General features: G+C 49.9%; 6 protein-coding genes across 6 annotated transcripts; 3 read left to right on the top strand and 3 right to left on the bottom strand.

Annotated features, from left to right (window-relative positions):
- Positions 1-844: 844 nt before the first annotated feature.
- FSUBG_4655 (oxidoreductase) lies at positions 845-2597 on the top strand (the record flags this gene model as incomplete). The annotated part of the gene is made up of 2 exons (XM_036682668.1): positions 845-971; positions 1033-2597. The coding sequence occupies 2 exons, from the start codon at positions 845-847 to the stop codon at positions 2595-2597; spliced, it is 1692 nt and encodes a 563-aa protein (XP_036539831.1).
- Positions 2598-3088: 491 nt separating this feature from the next.
- FSUBG_4654 (NADH-ubiquinone oxidoreductase 23 kDa subunit mitochondrial) lies at positions 3089-3961 on the top strand (the record flags this gene model as incomplete). Its single annotated transcript, XM_036682667.1, has 5 exons — positions 3089-3339; positions 3396-3423; positions 3473-3565; positions 3619-3817; positions 3885-3961. The coding sequence occupies 5 exons, from the start codon at positions 3089-3091 to the stop codon at positions 3959-3961; spliced, it is 648 nt and encodes a 215-aa protein (XP_036539830.1).
- A 391-nt stretch (positions 3962-4352) lies between these two features.
- On the bottom strand, positions 4353-5690 carry FSUBG_4653 (carboxypeptidase A; the record flags this gene model as incomplete). The annotated part of the gene is made up of 1 exon (XM_036682666.1): positions 4353-5690. The coding sequence occupies one exon, from the start codon at positions 5688-5690 to the stop codon at positions 4353-4355; it is 1338 nt and encodes a 445-aa protein (XP_036539829.1).
- A 1066-nt stretch (positions 5691-6756) lies between these two features.
- FSUBG_4652 (NADH dehydrogenase (ubiquinone) 1 alpha beta subcomplex 1) lies at positions 6757-7354 on the top strand (the record flags this gene model as incomplete). The annotated part of the gene is made up of 4 exons (XM_036682665.1): positions 6757-6960; positions 7054-7071; positions 7121-7250; positions 7308-7354. The coding sequence occupies 4 exons, from the start codon at positions 6757-6759 to the stop codon at positions 7352-7354; spliced, it is 399 nt and encodes a 132-aa protein (XP_036539828.1).
- A 1270-nt stretch (positions 7355-8624) lies between these two features.
- FSUBG_4651 (spindle poison sensitivity Scp3) lies at positions 8625-10579 on the bottom strand (the record flags this gene model as incomplete). The annotated part of the gene is made up of 3 exons (XM_036682664.1): positions 8625-10109; positions 10220-10338; positions 10462-10579. The coding sequence occupies 3 exons, from the start codon at positions 10577-10579 to the stop codon at positions 8625-8627; spliced, it is 1722 nt and encodes a 573-aa protein (XP_036539827.1).
- An 8148-nt stretch (positions 10580-18727) lies between these two features.
- FSUBG_4650 (GAF domain protein) lies at positions 18728-19921 on the bottom strand (the record flags this gene model as incomplete). Its single annotated transcript, XM_036682663.1, has 2 exons — positions 18728-19451; positions 19896-19921. 2 exons carry the CDS (start codon positions 19919-19921, stop codon positions 18728-18730), a joined length of 750 nt encoding a protein of 249 aa, XP_036539826.1.
- Between the last annotated feature and the right edge of the window lie 953 nt (positions 19922-20874).

The raw sequence follows: 20874 nt of genomic DNA, 5'->3' as shown, positions 1-20874 counted from the left end.
TCAACTCCCGGAACCCTTTCGGTCCCGGCATCGCAACCCCTGATCCACAAAGTGACGTCGGCAGTGCCGCGGAGTGCGTTGCGTACTCCGGACGCGTCTCCACAGCCTCGGACTCTCTCAATTCATTGAATACGCCCATCGCCATGAAAGTGCCAGTATCACAAACGAAGCAAAAGCTTCCAAAACAAAAAATAGCAATAAAAAAGGACAACAGTCGTAGGCAATTACACTAACGTCTCGGCGCATGAAGCATCTAGAACATCAAATATGGACCCTGCCAAGAATTCAACAGCTCAAAAAATAGGCGGCCGTTTTTAATATTTACTTGTCAGGCACGGCACGGCGCAGCACAGCCCCCGATGCTGAGCTGACGTTGGGTTTTCGCCCTCAGCTTAGGTTCCCGTTAATGAATGGTAGGCAGTTAATAAATAAGCAGGGGAGTAAAAAGGCAAGGCTGATCCTTTTAACCCAAGTATGCAAGGATTGTCTGCGTCTTGTTTCTTCTCTTCACTCACTCTTCTGCCACGTCGCACCACTCACAGTTATTAGTGTTGCTACACATTGCCCGTTTTAGATATTAGACTCCCATCTTCCCCTTTGGCCCAACGTAACGCTTAATACCTTAACTTTACTCGAATCTAATTGATACCCCAGATTTCATCTTCTCTTCGTTTTTCCCTTTTCGATTCTGCGAATATTCTGTCGGCACTTTCTTTGTCACGGAAAAAACGAGGTTGGAGGTGGATTATTTACTTACTTGCTTCGCCAACCTCCCGCTCTCGGGCTTCTTCTCACTTCTCGCCCCCACGTCCATCATACCTTTTCCAACATACAACATCCAAGAATGGAAGCTCGCTCTCTAACAGCACTAAACAACCTCGCGGGCAATCCGCCTCAATACCCTATCAACCCAGCGCAGGAGAAACAAGACCCTCTAACGCTCTATATCTCGAGAGTACCGGGCACTCGAGGTAAGACAACACCCCTCTCAACCCCCACCGGGTCTGACACTAACACCGCCTCTGAACACAGATGTCATTCTATCACCTTTCAAACCACAACTAAAAAACGTTACCGCCGAGGATGTCGCCAGCTGTCTCTACTATGTTCATTTCGAAGCGCCATCGCTAGAACCTGCTGGTCCACCACGAGATGATGAGCATCGATCTTCGAGTGACGAGAGCTCGTCAATACGGAATATTAAGAGGAAGCCTTTGCCTGGTGGCGCAAGGCCATTGACGCCTCCTCCGACCGATCATCTTCCTGTACCTGGCTACGGAAACGAGAACCAGGACCCTACGAGAAGACGGGGTCTTTCAGTCAATTCGACCTTTGATCCTCGACAGGCGTCAGCACGACATGGTCATGACAAAGAGGAAGAAAGCCCAGTTCTGCCACCTCGACCGAAGAACGTCCCCAGAATTCAGACTCCGGAACCTGCTGTAGCCCGGAAACCACTTGGACCTCGAATGACATCAAATAATGCCTCGGCACTAGGCGACCATCCTCTTCCGCCCCTTCCACCTCCCAACCAGGGAGGTCCCGATTTCGATCGAATGCGTGCGACGAGCCGCCCTCCCCTACCGAATCGAAACGCCGAAAATCGCTCTCCCTCACCTCGAAAGAGCTATGAAGGAAAGCAGCCCTTCACATTAGCTCTAATCCGCCGTGATCCCAGCACAGGAAATCAATGGAACGTTGGACATATTTCGTCTTTCCAGTGTGAAGCACCACCAACTGATCAGGACGATGCGAACCCACTGTTCGCCTCCGTGCCGCCCGTTGCGCAACCGCCAACTTCCGGGAACCCACCCATAAACGTTCAGATCGAGACTCTTGGCTATGGAAAGTTCCGTGGTATGCCTGCGCGACGGAGCTTCGATGCAGGCCCAGGCTCAGATATGACTCAGCCACGAGACGGTGGTGTTGTGCTACAGAGACAAGTTGCAATGGCCTATGGGAAAAGCTGGGCATCGAATTGGCGGGAGAAACTGCAAGACGGTGCTGGAAAGGGACATGGACGACAGGGTAGTGTTGGATCGATCGAATCAACTGAGGCCTCATCGCCTGTTGAACCTGCGATTTCAATGCATCCAGGTCCAGGACTGAGACCTCGGGGATACATCTTTACCAGTCCCTGGAACGGAAGATGTGAGTTCCGTACAGGAGCTGCTGGTCGAAGCTTGCGCTGCTATCACATTCTACATGATGATAGACCGAGCAATCCTCTGGCTGAGTTCAGTCAGGGGCAAGTCCAGGGTGGTGGTGGTGGCATGCCCATGAGTGAACTTCGGTTTAATCTTCCTACAGCGGAACTCTTCAAGTCTGCTGAAGGTCGTGAGGAGGTGAAGACTCAACTTCAGGGACATTTCAACAAGTTACTCCGCCGCGACGAACGAGGCGACAGTTGCGACGATGACGGCATGGTTTCGCCGTTCGACATCAATCTTGGAAAGGAGAAAGCCGGCGGTGGCAACCGAGGAAAGAGAGCCAAGCTAGGCAAACTCATCATCTATCCTGATGGACTTAAGATGCTTGATCTACTGGTATCTGCCAACATGGGGCTTTGGTGGCAAGCTTGGGAGAAGAGTTTTTAGGGAACTCGTGACCATCTAAACCATTTTTTGAGATACCTACATGATTTCTGGAGTTTGTGTTTTCGTTTTTGTAAAGCTGGTGGTTTGGATATTGGCTATTTACGTAGAGGGAGTTGCCGCGAGGATTGAGACGACGTAACGATTATACGGAGACGGCTGAAATACCAAAATATAGCAATTGGATGACTTATAGATAAACTGGACTTAATTGCATTGATTTTCCTTGTTAATATGCGATCATCATTGGCTCATGATGTTGGATGATGATGAGGTTCAATTGACATTGATCACGTGCAGAGTCACGAGTACTGTTCCAGCCAATCAACAGCCTAGAGTTGTAATCCCGCTGAGCAACTTTCGTAGCCGAACACATCCATCACGTCAAATCCTCGCCTCCCGCCCAGCCCGTCCGCTTCAATTGACCCCGGGACGTCAAGTCAATTGACACTCCTTCGAATCTCCCCTCCTCCTCGAATATCCTCCTCGACACAATGGCCCACGCACTCATCGCGCGACGCCAGCTCGCCTCTGCTGCCACCAGCAGAGCTAGCATCCTCGGCCTGGTCCAACAGCGAAGCTACGCGACACCTCATGGACCTCCTCCCGCCAATTTCCGAACGAGCAAGCCTGTGCAGTGGACCTGGGATAGGGACAGCACCCTCGATCGCATGGGAAAGTTTTTCCTCATGACGGAGATGGCGAGGGGAATGTATGTTCTGCTTGAGCAGTTCTTCCGACCACCGTATGTTATAAAGAACCTGGTATTGAAGGAGTTGAATTGGACTGACGAGGGATTAGTTATACAATTTACTACCCCTTCGAGAAGGTATACGACGTCGAACGAAGCTCCATACGCAAATCACTGACCCTGTTAGGGCCCTATTTCTCCTCGATTCCGTGGCGAGCACGCCCTTCGACGATACCCCTCCGGTGAAGAACGATGCATTGCCTGCAAGCTTTGCGAGGCTGTACGACACCACATATCTCGAGTGGCAGCTAAGTTGCTGACATGAAACAACAGATTTGCCCCGCCCAGGCCATTACCATCGAGGCTGAGGAGCGAGCTGACGGATCCCGCCGAACAACCAAGTACGATATTGATATGACCAAGTGCATTTACTGCGGTTTCTGCCAGGAGTCTTGCCCTGTCGACGCTATCGTTGAGTCGCCCAACGCCGAGTACGCTACCGAAACCCGAGAGGAGCTTCTTTACAACAAGGGTGCGTACCAACACCTCTATAATCCGTTCAGGCCGATTTGCCGAGATCATTACTGACAGTTCAACAGAGAAGCTTCTCTCCAACGGAGACAAGTGGGAGCCTGAGCTTGCAGCTGCTATCCGTGCCGACTCACCATACCGATAAACGATACGAAAAGGAAAGGGAGAAGAGGAAAGCATGGTTTTTATGTTGGTTTGTTTGATGCCTCGAGTCGTTTGAAACGTCGCTATTGTAGGAACGGGATCTTTCTTTTTTTTTTTTGGGTGGAAAGGCGGCATAGTATACGCTGAGGCTTCAGGCGGAAGGGATGGGTGGATGTACATAATCTAGATGTCCAAAAATGCCCCTTCGTCACTTAATTGGTTGGATGGTGAAGCTGATGATGGGAGAAGCGATGATCAAAAAGAAGGTGGGTTGGGTGGTGAGGTCTGTTTATTGGTGTTGTGGTCACTACCGGGGTTTTCAGCACGTCAACATCATAATCATGATTCATTCCACTAATTATATACTACGAAAGACTCGATGTAGTCCAGGCTTATTTGGGAGCTGGGTATGCGCACTTCTTAACCTCAGGCTTGGTCTCAGCAGCCGCGAGAGCAACCTCAGTCAAACCAGAAGCGACCTGCTTCATCCACATATGGTACTGCTTCTCACTGGGATAGAAAGGGCAAGCCGCCGAACCACTCTCCTCACCAAACTCGATAGTGTAGCTCTGCAGCTTGCTCTTACCACAAGCCTTGCCGTAGAATCGGCCAAGGGCGTAATCGGTGCTAGCTCCGGAAGTGGGATACAGACCAACAGCCTCTTGCACGACGTACTTGGTGGTACCAGCGCTCTCCATGGACTTCTTCATGCTGTTGCCAACCTTCTTCTGGACGTTGATGTCCTTGGAGGTGATGTACTCCTTGTACTTAGTCTTGGGGGTCTCAGCATCGCCGAGAACACCACGACGTCCGTCGAACTTCTTGTTCGCGAAACTCTCCTTGGGGTCCTTAGTCTGCGCATCATCATCACCCCATGCGTAGAGAATATCACCACCGAAAGAGTGCAGGTCGACGAACCAGCTCAGACTCTTGTATTTGTCCATGACCCAGACGACGTTCTTGGTCTCAGGCTCCGACTCGGGGCCAGTACCGTGGAAGACCTCACTGGTAGGATCCTCAGAGGCAACGGAGCTCAGATCAATGCCTGAGTTGAATGCCTTCTTGTAGTTGAACAAGAAGTCGTAGTTGCGGTTGATGTCGATACCAATGGCATCAGGGTTACCCTTTGAGCTCTTGGGGTTGCGGTTCTTGCGCCAGCATGAGTTGGTGGATTGATCGTGCTTGACACCATCGGGGTTGATGATAGGAAGGACGACAATACCGCCATCAACAGCCTTGCGGACCTGGGCGGCAGTGAAAGTAGTCTTGCCATACTTCAGACCCTTACCCGCCTTGCGAGCGTGAAGGAGGTCAGATAGCCAGTAGACTACATGGTCGGGGCCACCGCGCTCACGCGCATGGGCACCGCTAATGATGAAGAACTTGGGGTTCTTGCCAATCTTTGCACCAAGGGTCTTCACACCCTCGTAGGTCTTATAGGGGGGGCGGATGAGCTCAACCTCTTTGAAGTTCTTAGCAAGACCCTCAAGAGCTGAAGAGACCTCAGCGGGAGTGAGAATGGACTTGAGGTTGCGGTCTGAAGTAGAAAGGCCCTTGGGGACGATGGTGCCCTTCTTGAAGCGATCGCCCGTTCCAATGGGGAAATCGGGTTCCGGGCGGGTAGCCTGTCTAGCAGCGAGGACTGCAGCGCGCTCCGAGTGGGGGACTGAGTCGGAGGGGATAAGACAGGCGGAAGCCGAAAGAGCGTAGGCCAAAAGTTGAAGCTTCATGATTGGAACCCGTTGTAAAGAAATGACTACCAATAAAGGATGAGGAGTAATGAAGTCCCAATAACGGGAGAAGAGGGTTATATTTAAGCTTAAGCTTAAGACAATCGATCAACCAGACATTGAATCTCCTGTACGACGTTGGAATTCTTGGCCCTGGGAATCAACTGGATTCCAGTAGCTCTCCTTCCTATCTCAGCCAGCTTCCCGTAAACAAAGTCCCCTGGGGGCACGGGCAGACTGTTTGTGGTAGGTGAAGCGACAGATAACATGCAGCAAGGGGCCATGATTGGATGTGACAAGGAACGTTTGTAGACGATCTTTTGGTGATTGTAATCTGACCTGGGGAACATAGACAAGGGACATTCATGCTGAGTTGGTAGTTGGTGCTTATTGGGGGAATTAGAAGCTTGGCCCTGGAATGGAGAGATGGAGGAGGTTCAGGGTAGGGGATGTAGGATGGCTGGTGCAGCGGTATGGTACGGGCTTATCTACAGGATATGGGGAAGTTACGAAGACTAAAAGCTATCTTTAATCTATCAAGTATTAAATTAATATTTCAATTTGTCAATTGACACATGAGGATGGGTAAACTTGCCAGTACACTTGTCTAACATCAGTGTTCTTGTTAGTTGTTTCCCCAGGTTGAAAGAGACCAATGGGGACAAGTTCGATTATGCTGACTAGACTATAACCAGCGTCTCAATCAATAAACACCATAAACCTTGCCGAGTGCATCTCACAAATTGACTCTCACCTCAATTTCACTTCCTCATGAAATATCATTAAGCTCAAATATTCAATGCCTTTCCTCTTCCTCGGCCTCATCACCCAATCATGTCTCCTCGCTCGCTGACGTATACCGGAGCGACTCCCCGGCATAATCACGTGACTCGTCCCAAACCGAGCTTAGCTTCAGCTTTCTCCATCGGAACAGACCAGTCAACCCGGGTAGCAACGAGAAATTTATCATCACCTTCAACCTCATCATCCAAACTCCACCACCACCCACCGACGTCAATTGACCCTTTCCTCCTCGATACACGGGAAAAGAGAAAATACAGCCAAAATGTTCCGATCAGCAGTCCTCCGATCCGTCCGCGTCGCCGCCCGTCCCGCCATGCGCTCATTCGCCGTTGCGCCCCGCGTCGCTACCGCTGCCGTCCCTAAGATCCAGAGCTTCCAGGCCGTGCGGTTCTACAGCGCTGGCGGTGCGCTCAACAAGGAGGAGGTCGAGGGCCGAATTATGAGCTTGTTGAAGGGCTTTGACAAGGTGAGAAATCATCTCCGAGATGGCAATGGATTCACCGAGGAATCCTTCTCCAAATTGCCGATCCGATAAATCAGTAGCTAACGATAGCCTTAGGTCAACGATGTCTCCAAAGTACGTCTCGATAACTAAAAGATTCGAATATTTATCTGACTATCCGCAGATCGGTACCAGCGCTCACTTTGCTAACGACCTCGGTCTTGACTCTCTCGATACCGTTGAGGTCGTCATGGCCATTGAGGAGGAATTCAGCATTGAGATCCCCGACAAGGACGCCGACTCCATCCACTCCGGTATGTCTAGCCTGACTCCCTCTTGAGCTCCAAAACGCCGTACTGACAACCTCCCAGTTCAACAGGCTGTCGAGTACATCCTGAACCAGCCCGACGCCAACTAAACGTATATCTCCCAAACCGCCACCCCTCTTTCTTCCTCCTCATTGTAAAATTACCACTCTCATGACCACCAAAATCCTTCCTCGGCAAGGATTTAAAAGACGCCGATCAAAAAGCGAGCGGGGACTGTGAAGGGGGCGGTGGTGAACGGAAAGATATAAAAACGCAATATAACGCATCAAGTTATTCTTTAATCTCGGCGCACCATGAGACGGCTCATTGTTTTCCAGACGGTCGTGGAGGTAGGAGCCACAGGAGGAGAGATGAGGAGATGGTTTGAATGAAAGACTTGGCGACGAGTGTACGGCTTGAAGTGTATGCTTGAGGTCCTCCTTCACTGCTCGAAGGAATGCCATGGTTGGCTGTTCCCTGGTTTTCATACTGTGAAGCAATGAACACGGCGAATGGGATGCATTGTGTTCGCTGAGTTGATGAAGGGTAGATGGTGGAATCTCTACTGTGGCTTTGTATAGTGTATAGAAACACCCAATTTCTCTACCTACATTCCGTGACTGCTCCCTGTAGAGCTCACATAGCCGCTATCCCCGACCTCACGTCTCCACCAGGGAGCATGACTAGTACGCAGGCCTCATTATCACGTAAAGACCAAAGATCTGCCGAGAATCAACATTACATCACCGCAAATGGCTAGGTACTAAGCAAATCCAGTGCCAACAGGCCCGGTGAACACGTAATGTTCATTATGCATCCTCCCATACATGCAGCTATTTTCATACATGATTTGCCTCGATATATCTAACGAGGTCTTGACCCCCATTTGCAATTGTTTTTGTAGATCCGAACCTCCCCAAAACACCATGCCCAAGAGGAGGATACTAAGCAGAAAGAACCAATTGTGCATAGAGCAATAAGTCAGCTTTGCTTGTTACCCTCATCAAGCCTGAAAACTGAGTGGGCAGAAATCAGATTCCATCCGCCTTCCAAAGCAGTTCATGATATGATAGCGATTATCAAGCAATATATGAAAACAGAAAATGTCAAAACTCCTGGCCGTGTATCCTATATCCTTTTTGATCTTGGCCATAATAAATCGCCATGCATCCTCATATTTTTCTTTCGTCCGTTCCACTCAAGCGTAAAGCTTGTTGGCGAAATGCAGTATGTCGTAGCGACTGTAGTGTTGTCCGCTCAAGATCATGGCTCATCAACTCGTCACCTCCTTTTTTGTTTAAGCTACCAACTCCGACGCTTGGCTGATAAAACTGAAACCAGTTGCTCAAAGACGCTATCCTCCGCCTTCAGCCTGATCGTTTATCGGCCGCTGACAGGAACCCCCTTGGTTCCATTGGTGGAAGGCTTGCCGGCGACAGCACCAGCATAGCTGCTCCAGACATTGGCCAAGCCAGCTGATGTCCTCTTAGGTGACTTGATAGAAGGCTCACCGTCTTCCTCCATGCCTTCCATATGGAACATTTCATCATCCTCGTTGATCGGGGTAGTGAACCGGCCATTCATAGAAGAGCTGATGCTACCGCTTGACACATGACGTTCCATGCCACCACGCTCACGCTCCCTGCCAATAGGACTAATCGGGCTAATGGCACTAGCAGTAGTGCCAGCTCGAGCGGTCGCGGGGTGGAGAAGAGGACTAGAATTGCCTGCAGTATCATCAAGACGGCTTCGCTGAAGTTGCTGGGAAAGCATGGACATGCCGTCACTACCTGATCGCAAAGAAGATGGACGGACGAATCCGTTTGTGCCTCCCATCTCTTGGGAAAGAACAGAGTTCCGGAGTGGGCTTCCAACGTGACCAAAAGCAGAGGCACCTCGGAGAGATCGAGAGGTTTCCTCCTCTTCCTTCTGTCGCTGGAACATAGGTCCCCATCGGCTAGGGCTGGTACCGATGGGACTGCCGTACTTGCTCAGGCCCTCGACATCGCTGTCGGCTCGCATAGAGCCACGGCGAGCCTTTTCGACCGGAGTCAAGAGGTCTTGAAGGTTTTCGGGTACATAGTTCTCGGGGAGATTGTCGTCATCGTCGCCAAAGGCAAAACCAGGCTCCCAGTCTCGATCAACAGACGTCTTAGGCATGCTGGAACTGAGCATCCGGGGCTTGGTGAAGCGGGACGAGTGCATAGCTCGCCTGCCAAAATACTCCTCCCCGTTGGCTTGATGAGAGTTAGGAGGGCTTCTATCCAGAGGGGCCAAGAGGTGTTCCGACGAACCAAATGCTGAAGTGTGTAAAAGCTTGAGTGTCTCCGATGTACGCGAGTCCTTAGCATTGCTGAGCGAAGGAGTTGGCGATTCGATCCCAAATTGGTTGGGAACGGACGATGGCCATGGACCAGCGGGGAAGCGAGCAGCGTTGGAGATGCCATTGGAATCGAAAGATGCGGGGAGAGGAGCATCTAGGACAGAGAGACCCTTGTTGTTAATAGGAGAAAGTCCCATGCCAAAGCGCAAGGACTCTTCGTCTCGGGGAGAACCGTAGTTGGATCCAGTATAGGACATGTCGATGGTTGGGAGGCCATTCTCGAGGCTAGGCTGTCGACCGAGAGTGTGTTGATCTTGTTCATCGTAAGGATATGCCGAAGCGTATGCTGGAACGTCAGCGCGGTAGAGGGAGGTGGTAAGGGCACTGGTGGAGGATTGATTGTTGCTCGCGGAGGTGGGGTTAGATCGACCCGCGAGGGTGGAAGTATTGCCTATCGTGACGCCATTCTTTCCGTAGTTGATGCGTCTGCCGTCGGGGAGAATATGGATATTTGCGCATTTCGGACCAAACTTGCAGTTTCCCTGTAATTGAAGAACAGTCGTCAGTGCTGTTGTGGATTGGGGACGTTGCGACGTGGTGAGGGGTGGATGCGGCTGGCAGCGGGCGATGGATCATGATATGGCGCACTCACCTTTGCAAAGTATTTGCAGACGTTCTCAGCAGCGTTGCTCAGATCGTGACTGAAAGGACAGGCATTACCAGCCTGACAAGCACCTTGACGGAAGAACTTGCAAGGAACGTGGGACGTATCTATGATTCAGTCGTGTCAGTAGGGACGACATTTGGTATTCAAGGTTTGGCGGGGGTCGTGTGCAACATGCAACAACCACGCAGCAAAGCAAAGCAAAGCAACAATGGGTGAACATAACGTACTCGGGGGACTTCGGGGTCCATCGAAGCGGGGAGTATTCGCCATAGTGCTCGCCTGAGAGTGTGAACCGCCGTTGGCAACGCTGAGGCTACCGCTCCTGGCGTGGCGGTATTCAGGCATGATACTTTTGTGTTGGAGGGTTGAAGCAATTCGCGACGGAGGGCGAAATCGGGGGGCGGGCCGAAGTCCAAGGTTCGAAGGAAGGGAAGGTGGAGGAAGGATAAAAAGAAAGTGGAGGGAGTTTAGAAGAATCCGAGTTGGACGTCGGGAAGTCAAAGAGGAGAGTGCTATAATGGTAGCGAGTTGAGTGAAGCCCCCAGCGGCGGAGCGGGCGGCAAAGGATGGACCGTAGTGGGTGAAAGTGGGCGAGAGTGGCCGAGTGGGCGTTACTTTAGGCGTCGCAGTGTAAAGTTAGGCGTAGCAAGGTACCTAGCTGAGGTAAGGTAAACTTCGTGGGTAAAAGAACCTGGAAGACCTGACGCGATTGATGCAAATGCGAGTGATGGGGAAATGGTGGGGGCGTTATGATGTTCCTGTCCTGTCTTGTCTCTTCTGTTCTGTCTGTGCCTCTGCGAGTCTGGAAATGGCCTGGCCCGGGCTGTTCTTTGCGAGCAGCGAGCGACGGATATGGAGGGGTGAACAAACAAAAGTGACTTTGATATCCCGCAGTGATGATATGCTTAAGCTTGTACCTCGCACGGGGTATGTCGCCGTGCCCGGACTCTGATGGTGCAACCGGCTGCGACGGCGGATATGTTTCCACTACCGGTAAGATGATTGCGAGTAAGTCGTAATTAGAGTGGCGCAAGATAATAAAAAAGAGTTGATAACGAATTGAGCAAGTTCAGGTTTCTTTCTGAGCTGAGGAGAAATAAATGGCGGCGAAAAAGAAGCACCTGACAAACGAGGATCTGATCCTGGTTTAGATGTGTTATGCCCTGTAGACCAGAAATGCTACCCCGTACTTCCTATTCTGTAGTACCACTCACTCGAGTCGAGTACTGTACTCGGCAGGCAATGCAGTGCAGATGTTCGCATCGAATAGCGATCCGCTTGTATGAGGCCACTTTTGTTTATTGGGTCAGCCAAGGAATTACCTCCCACTCTGCAGTTCTATATCCGGAAATGTTCCAGATGGCTTATATGAGAAAATAGTGATCCAGCTGCGGATATCTCGGGATACTTGTTTTGGTGTAAGACGAGTAAGGCCTATAACTTTGCTAGGTATGCTACGTCGCTTTGAGTCTTGTGAGGTCGTGATATCTCAGGTGACCGCTCATGTAGAAGGATCAAAGAATGTAAAAAGTCGGGGAGAGAAGTAAATGGAAGAGCCATCATACAATACAGCAGACAACACGTCTCAAGTGGGAAAGGGCTGCCTCTTAATATACCAGCCTCCTCTGCTTACATAGCCTACACCACCAGACAGCCATCCATATCCTACAGACCTACACTTCGAGGTCCTAGACTTAGGCAGAAGATTCAACCCGAAAAAAGTCAACGTGACTGACTATCGGGCCCGAAACAAACCTCACCGTGTGTGCCTGTTGGCCCACCTGCGTAGACACATCTCTACTCTGGGTGCAGACACGGCTGAGGGTGGGATAGCAATAGGTTGTGGAATTCTTCAACTCTAGGCAATCTGAAACATCCCATCACAGCATCCACTTCACAAGTTCACTGTATCCTCACCGGTAAACTGGCGCGGAACGTTGCGAACCGGGAGTCAGCCTAGCCTCAATGCGCCGTGTTCTTCAAGCCTCAACCCATGAACCTGGGAAAAAGTATCTTTATGAGCTGCGTATGCTCGAAGCTAGAAGAATAGACTTTTAGGTTATTTGATGTCTCCCTTGATGGGTTGGCCTCTCATTTGCTACATGTCCCTCCCAAATGGGCCATCTGGATGACAAGCGAAGGCAAGAAATCAGGCCATCAAAGGGTCACACACGCAGATGGATGTGCTGAATAACTTGTTCTGATGCATATATACATCTCTTAGGGTTGCACTTGAGACCGGAGGAGACATCATGTTAGTATCATAGATCTCATCTCACCGGTCTGGATCTTGTCGTTCTTGGAGCTATCGAAACATCCCAGCCTTCTCATCCAGTCATGTCTAGGATAAGAATCTGAAGTGAAACAAGCTTCCAATAGGATACAACAGAGAGCCCGCGAGCGAACCTAGAATGTTAGCCACGATATAGTGGCCCGAGTCCGTCGATGTTGAAGCTTCATGTCTGGATTCCTGTGCCAGTGCCATCGCCACCAGTAGGAGTGAACCAACACCACCCTCTTCAACACATGCCGATTCCCCATGTCAAATAAACATCCATGACAGAAAAAAGCCATCCGTTTTAGGGGATATCGACAAAGCTGAAATGCTCGTATCTCTTTGTTCGTCAAGGGTCCTCCAAGATTTACAGGTCGCCACCCGCCGATTTATTGCCCACCATGACAGGACCCCTACAACTTCCAAGAGCCGGATATCCAGGGTTCCGCACCTGACGATCTTGCATTGCCTCTTTCTGAATAGGAGGGGGTAAGCATCTCGCGATAATGACGATATAAGATCCCTGTAAACTGATTCGTAATGTTGTGCGTGGTCCGCTTGATATCTTCGCATCATGTAGTTGACTTAGAGTACCGTAGTGTCTGACCGTACAGTACAGATGTTGGCTGGCCTTTGTACAGAAATGGAAATCCCTGTCTGTCTGTCTGACATGCATACAATTTCCCCAAGCCACCAACCGTTCATAGTCATCTTTACAATCAAGGCAATCGAGGACTATCCCCAACTCGGCCGACCAGACCCTCGACCCTCGTGTCCATGTGCGCCCAGGATGCAGCCACAGAGAGTCGTACCAGGGTCTCTCCCCATCGACAATCCCTTGGCGTCAGTGCCTCAGCCCAGAACAAGTTGAGGCGGTCTCCATTAGGATCGCAACGCGTTTGCGCTTGCGCAGCTTGCCGTCTACCAGATAATATTACTGTAACGGCTCTGTTGTGTTGTCTCTGCACTTGAATCCCATCTTGGACGATGCATTTGGGGAAATGACTTGTTGTGTGACGTTAACCTCGCACAGCAGTAGATTCGTATCACAGGAACATGTTATATATCTCCGTGTTAAGACGCCTACCTTCGATTTGTGGAATCATTGCATTCATGTCCTTCTCCTCTGGGCTATCGGTGCTACCCCAATGCATTGTTTGTAAGTCATTGACGACATACTCCATGCACAACCGCTGTTGCGTTGGATGTGATAACTTCGTCCCTGGGGTAGGACAAAATGCAACAAGATATCAAGTTGGATAATATCGAGTTACACAGTCACATCTGCATGTATGCATTTCCTGCAGTGTCCAGCCCAGCCCACGACATATCGGGAAGACGTGATCTTGGAGGCGCCGTTCTGGTGGAACTCAATCAAGTGTTTCCGGCGGCTTTGACCCCCTGACAAAAGCCCAGGCTAGTGCACTTACAGCGGATGTCTTGTAAGGAGGGGTAGATGACGGGTCCGAGCGTCGAGTCGGTGGGTCTCTGATCCAGAAATAGCCGTGCAGGTTGGCTTGTAACTAGGCCCCTCAACTTCAAAACTCCATTTATATCAATCATCAGACATTCACGACGAGGCCTGACGTTGTTTACGATACAACGCGCATAACCGAGATTCTCTGTTCTATGCTTGTCTCAGTGCCATTCAGGCTATTCTGAAAGAATGATACACTTATCGTCATCGCCCGGGCAAAGCCGGATCTAGCGAGGCTTGGAGTGTCGTTGTTTATCATCACCACTTTTCCCACATGACCTCTCATTACCGACTCAGCGCGTGTGCTATCTCCGGTCTATCCACACCTCCCTGATACAGCCGCACCTTTCTTTCTTGCTTTCTTTCTGTCTTCTCATCCTCCGGCTCGTTTCGTTCCATCCCGAGCCTTGTCCATCTCCACTATGTTCAAATATCCCGCGATGCCGCTGTCTCCGCGCATCCTCTCCGGTAACTATGTATGGCGCTTCCCTGCTGTAGGCCTTGGTATCTATCACTAGTCTGCAGATGCATCGTACGGGTAGCTTCCGCAGGTCAGGATGGCTGGCTATGTCTGCCCAGCGTACATACCCTTCAGTGGCAGCCGCATTCACACAGACCAATTGACTGCCTCATCGCATCACACATCCTTGTTGCCTCTTCAGCTCTGATTGTACAGTGCTGAATCTAGATGATTCGTCTCTGGATGTTTATGTTTCGCAGGCGTTCGCAGGTGATTGTGCATGGGAACAGCCTTGTATTGGATTCTTTGAGTTTCGGCCTTGCAGATCTTAACCAGTAAGCTTGAGCTTCGTCTGTCTTGGGATCAGTTTCTGGACCTCTATAATCAAGGAACCTGTACCCGATTATTGATCAGAAAAGGAGAGCAACCTTCTCCAACTTTTGAGACTACTTTCTACTGCGCCACGACCGGGCGAGATGTCCTTGGTCAAGCCATCAGATCAGCCTTGGTTGTCTCAGGCGGGTGATCATCAACACCACCACAATCAAAACCCTCTCCAAAGAGTGGACAAATACAATCAACCTTCAGTGAGGGTGCTGAAATAACTGGCCAAAAAGTCTTCCAAATTTATCCTCATTATCCGAAACTTGTCCCAGTATTTCTGTCACTTATGATCGAGGTCTCAAGTTTTCTTACATCCTGTAGCATCCCCATCACAACGCCTTTCTTGATTCGTTCCTCTCACATTTCCCCTACACCCATCTTTTATCCTATCGATGTTTTTGGTTTCGCGAAACACCCCGTATGTTTGTCTCTCGTGGTTATCAACTGCCGAGAAGTACTGTTGTTTTAGACCGGGGTTACGATATGGAAATTTGCCTCTTCTTCGATCCTCAGACTCACAGCCTCTGTGTTGTTGGTTAAGTCCATCATATACGACAGCCTTGGACAAATGTATTGGCTGTTGCATCTGAAAGAATATTGGCTGTCTGGTGGCTTGGCTGGCGTCCCCAGATTTGGCACCTTCAGCCTTTCACATCGCATAAGTGGCGTCCCTGTCGAATGTTCTAATGTACGCTGCTTGTTCCCGCCCCTCTCTCCGCAAAGCTGGGTTCACCTTGTCTGTCTGACTTTGTCTCTCCCTGAGTCACCGCCAAACACCAACACCACGAGACGTCCACTTCTCGCAGCCTTTCATTCATGATCCGGAATAAGCGCTCGGCAGGTGTTGCGCTAAGCAGAATGACACCCACTCAATATACACCACCCGTCCCCGTGCGCTCGCTTTCTCGATCGTCCAACCACTCCCACTTAGACAAGAAGATTCCTGGTCATCACACCCTCAGATTCGATGAGATCGACTCTTCCTTGACATGGGCAGCTTAGTACCTAGCATCTTGAGAAGCCTCATGATCCCTGCCCCACATCATCCGACTAACCCCGGCGGCGTCATCAGTCTTGCTCCCCCACCATGATCACGACTCTTTGGTGTTTATCGCCCCCTTGGACGCGTTGCATCTGTATCGCCAAGCCTGAATTGTTTTGAATCCTTCTGGACTTGGCAACAGGAGTACACAGTCCGGTCAAAAGTCTCCGGCATTGTGACATTTCCCCGCCTGCGTCAAGGGTCCTGTCTATATTCCCTGCTGCAGAGACCCTGAGGACGATCGCAACGGCCACTACATCTAGTTCCTGCAAGATATCATCGTTTGCAACACAACTTCCTGGTAATGTTGATGGTTACAGTAGGACCCGAAGGAACCGGATCGCTACAACCATGCTTCACTCTATCATCTGGTGTTGCTCATGAACACCATATTGGCCTTCAATGCATGATATGACACCAATCGTATGCAATCACGACAAAGCATTCTTCTGTCATCAACTCCGGTGTTCTAGAGCGCCTCGCGGGCTCTTCCAAGGTCTGCGATAACACCAGTCATGCGCTCTACGGCTAGCACAGCGCCCAGAGCCTCGTTTGCTGACACTCTCATGACAAAACCCAATGGTAGGCCTTGCTACTCTTCGGATGACCTTGTTGCCTGGCGCATGTCTTAAGCCCGGCCTCGTATCAGCACCGACGAATGGGACGGGCCGGTGAGGTGAGGTCAAAGACCTTCCGGCCGGACGCGTGACGAGCCGTGTTCTCTCCACTGCGGAGGAGACGTTGTGGCGAAAGGTTGGGCAATGCTGGTGTTGCAGTGAGGGAACTTGTGGCTGGTGATGTTGATCAGTCTGGAGAAGGGTGGTAGGCGTACCTGTCATCCAGTGATGTTGTCGAACCGTCATAACACGGAGGTGAGCAAGGTGACAGGTTGTGGCGTTTCATTCTAGCGTATTCGTTCAAGAGCGAAAGCGGTCTGTTCTCCTTTTTTGGTCTATCACGGCCGTGAACTTCTCTACTCCGGCAATGTGAGACAAGCAGACGCAAAAGGGCAGCGAAGGTAGGTCTCGAGTAACACTCGGCTGTAAAGAGTGAGTTTTCGGTAATGTTCTTGTCGAGTCAGGGATTGAAGGATGTGCCAAGATATTTGGAGGACTTTTGATACGGTCGAACCCACACTTGATCACGAGAAGGTGCCGAGCAGGAAGATATTGTACATGAGGACATGATCTCGGTTGATGTCATCGTTGTAGTCTCGGGCTCGGAAACGACGGATGTCAATGGAATATCCGTGTGTGCCACCAACAATTTGGGCAGGGAGAGAAGGCGGGCGAGAAGAGTCTACTCTGTTATTGGAGACTCTTGTCAAACTTGGTCAGTCAACGTCGAGAGAGACAACCAAGGACATTTCGCCATGACAATCAAGGCGCAGGCAGATGGGTAAGCAGATCCGTGGGATGTAAAATTGGCAAGCATTTCGTTGTCCTTGATCATCCACGAGACTGCTTCCTAAGAGTGTTTTGCACGGCCCGGCCCCTGTGTGTACAATGTCCCAATAGCCATCCTGCAGTATCGATTATCCGCGTATCCAGCCAGCTTGGTTGGGGAGGCCGGCCTACCTTATCGTCCTCATAGCCATCATCCATGCTGCCAGTCGCATGATGTTTCGCCGACCGAGCCATCGTAAATAACAGCAAAAAATGTGAGCATCCTCCGGTACAGGGAATCGAACCCTGGGCTCCGCGGTACTGATCTCTCAGGTTATGAGAGCGCGAAATGTTAGCCACTACACCATACCGGATGTTGTGCTAGATACGGCTCAGATCGAGATTCATGATTCTCAGACTGGCGTTGTGGCGGCGAGAAGCAAGGCATAATTGTAGTTCTCAGACAACAAAATAAAGGTTAGGTAAAAGAAGAGGAACGTGGAACTGGAGTGATGAGTAATGTGTTCAGTTACTGGTCTATCATGGACAGAGGGCAGTTACTCGTAAGATTTCTAGCCATTGTAGCTCAAGACTTGTGAACGCAATCTTACACGCAACTCCCCAGTAGTTGAGCAATTGGGTCAACTGCGAGACCCAGCATATCTCCACGTAAAATAAATACTGGTTAGCAAAAGACAATTGACAGTCTTAGGATTCGAACCCAAGAATCTCTCGATATCAGGATACCCCGTGTTGAACAGGATAAGATCCAGCCAATCAGATTAGATCAGATCAGGGCGGGAATATTCTCTTTCCTAAAAGGGAAATCTTCGAAATGACTCATTCTGGCTCATCCTCTATCGTACAAAGGACCTCGCATTCACCCCACCTCCCGCTCGTTGGTCCGGGGTCCTTACAGTGCTCTTGTGTTCGTGATGCACTGTCCTTCTATCACAACTTGTCAACTTGTCGGTGATTCATAGTTACTCATTCCATGGAAAGGAAGATAATGGAATGGGAATTCTATATACATAGACTGATTTTGAGTCCTACGCCAGGGTTGTTCGGATGCTACGGAGGTTTGCGGCCTCAAGTAAGCATGTATAAATTGCCTGAAATGACTTGACATAACGAAGCAATTGATGTAAGTGGTGATACAAATTGACAGAGATGAATGCAAACTGACACGAGATTATTTGAGTTCTCTACATGTCAAGAGCCCTGAAGTCCATCAACAATCGCGATCTCATCACCTGCTAAAAGAGCATCATTATCTCATGATATAAACCACATGACAGAAATTATCATTCAATGATTGAACAAAAAAACATTATAATTCGAAATGCGCCTCGCTAACAAGTAACATATCTAGAAGTCTTTCCAAAGCCCCGGAACCAAGCAATGATGCTGAACTCTTGTGTTGTGTTTCCTTTCCTGCTCATCTCATCCTGTTTCCGATATTGTTTCCCATCACTTTTTCCCCATCATTTCTCTTAAGGCATCCACCTCAGCTTCTCTCCTGGCAAGTTGGAGTCTCATGTCATCTCTCTCATTTGTCATAGCAGCCAGTGCCTCCTCAAGCTCCGAGATGCGATCTAGTCGCTTTTGGCGGTACTTACGAGCTGCGAGGGTGTTACGTTGACGCTTGAGGGTGACAGCTGACTCTTCGTCTTCCGGTGACGATTTACGCTTCCGGGAGGAGCCTGATGAAGAGGAGGGAGATGGGTGGAGGGAGAAGGTGGATGTTCCTGGGATAGATGAAGAGGGAGATTTGTTGGTGGTGGTAGTAGTGGGAGGGTGGGGAGTGCTTGATGTTGAAGGTTGCTCGAGTGGTGAAGAGTTGACAGTGATGAGAGGCTGCTCCTGAGCTAGGAAGCCATCTCCCACATCGAGTTGAGTATTCGTATCCAGAGTGTTCATGTCAGGAATCGTAATCTGATCAAACAATCCCTCTCCCATGTTCTGACCAAAATTCCATGTCGTATCGTTTCCCTGGTAGACACCTTGGGAGCTGAGGTCGAAGTCGAGAAGGGGAAAATCCAAGAAAGGAGAAACGTCGCACAAGAGACCAAAATCAGAATCTGGCGCCAGGGCACTGATGAGACTACCATGACATGACGAGTTGTCGGACGCACTTTGCTCCTGATGCTGCTGTGACTGCCATTGATTCAAGTTAGAGGGGGCTTGGCCTCCCCTGTAGGTGCAGAGAGGCCGATTAGGCTAAAGAGGGGAAGGAGGAGGAGCGGACGGTGGGAGAGTCCGTTGGTGTTGATGAAGAAAGAGAAGTAGAGTGAGGACGAGGGATGGTGTTTTATATTGCTCGAGGTCGGGCGTACAGTGTGCTTGGATTTTGGGGGCACTTGCGCTAAAGCATTCCTTGCAGCGGGCGCTTATGGCCATGGGCCCGTGGACCCGAACGGTGTGAGATGGGTTATCGGGATCGCCGTTTTTGCTCTTCAGCGATAGGACAATTGCGATGCATCAAAAGTTCAATTGCATGAAGTTTGGGCTGTGTAATTTGGGCCTGACTCATTGGTGTTTGTTGGTTGCAATTGAGCATTTGAAGTGGGCAGCGGCTCCAAGTGAGGGTTGAAGCCATTGAATTGATGTGCTTTTGTTTGTATAGGACGCTCCTCACAATGACAAACGGGTTTTCTCGTACATGTTCAACTTAGTATGAGCAGAAATTCCAATTGATCTCACCTGGGGTTGATCAGTCCTGGAGTGGGAATCTAAGGGCGACCATTCTCCACGTTCGCTACAGGGCACGTTTCCACCGAAGCCATATTGTGAAGCTGTCGGGACTTCCCATGGGCCCGAAAGCCTGACACAAAAACACACCAAAGAGAGTGGGAAGGCAGATACTTCCAAACAAGTTAACGGCGATTTCAAATATCATCGGGTTGATCACATCAATGGTTTCTTCATATGGAGTGAAGCTTGTTCCGGGGGAGAAAATTACATAAAATCTTTCAACAACCAAATCAAAACTATACCACTCTGCTGATCAAGGAGAATACAGGCACAACAACCTTGAGTATTTTGAAACGAGGGATCTTATGCAAGTGGCTTTTCATAGAAAACAATATAGTCAGGAAGCAAATAGCTCCTGTGGCAGAGAAAGTGTCTTTCACTGATCTCAAGGATACAGGTCTCGGGTAAGCAGCTTCACCGCAGGTCAGATCGAGAGCACCTCATATCTGGTGCAGCATTTCTTGCCAATAATGTAGTACATAAAGGAAGATGGAAATAAGACAAAAGACCGATTGGAGCAAAGATAGTAATTGAGGCAATTGTACAAATTCTCCCATTGGTCTGCTGTCCTATCTCCGAATGTCACCACTGCCTGCGCCCTCCACCTGTAGGGCTGTCCATTGAAAGGCTCGCCCTTACTATCCGTCAGTGATCAGTTCAGGTTACAACAGACCGCTTAAACGGCACTGGGAACCATTTAATATGACATGTTTTTCGCTTCCTTCGCGTCAAGCTGACGCCCTTGGACGACCTTCCTATTTGAAGATTGAAGACTTGGTGATTCCCATAGGAACATGAGGTATTTAAGGAGTCACGCATACGACCGAATGAACTACAACAAATTGACACTATCCTTTCAGCAC

This window comes from Fusarium subglutinans, assembly GCF_013396075.1.
Source record: "Fusarium subglutinans strain NRRL 66333 chromosome Unknown NRRL66333_c0000042, whole genome shotgun sequence".
Classification (NCBI taxonomy): Eukaryota; Fungi; Ascomycota; class Sordariomycetes; order Hypocreales; family Nectriaceae; genus Fusarium; species Fusarium subglutinans.
Note: the sequence above shows the minus strand (reverse complement) of the source record. Positions and strands in the feature narration are given on the sequence as shown.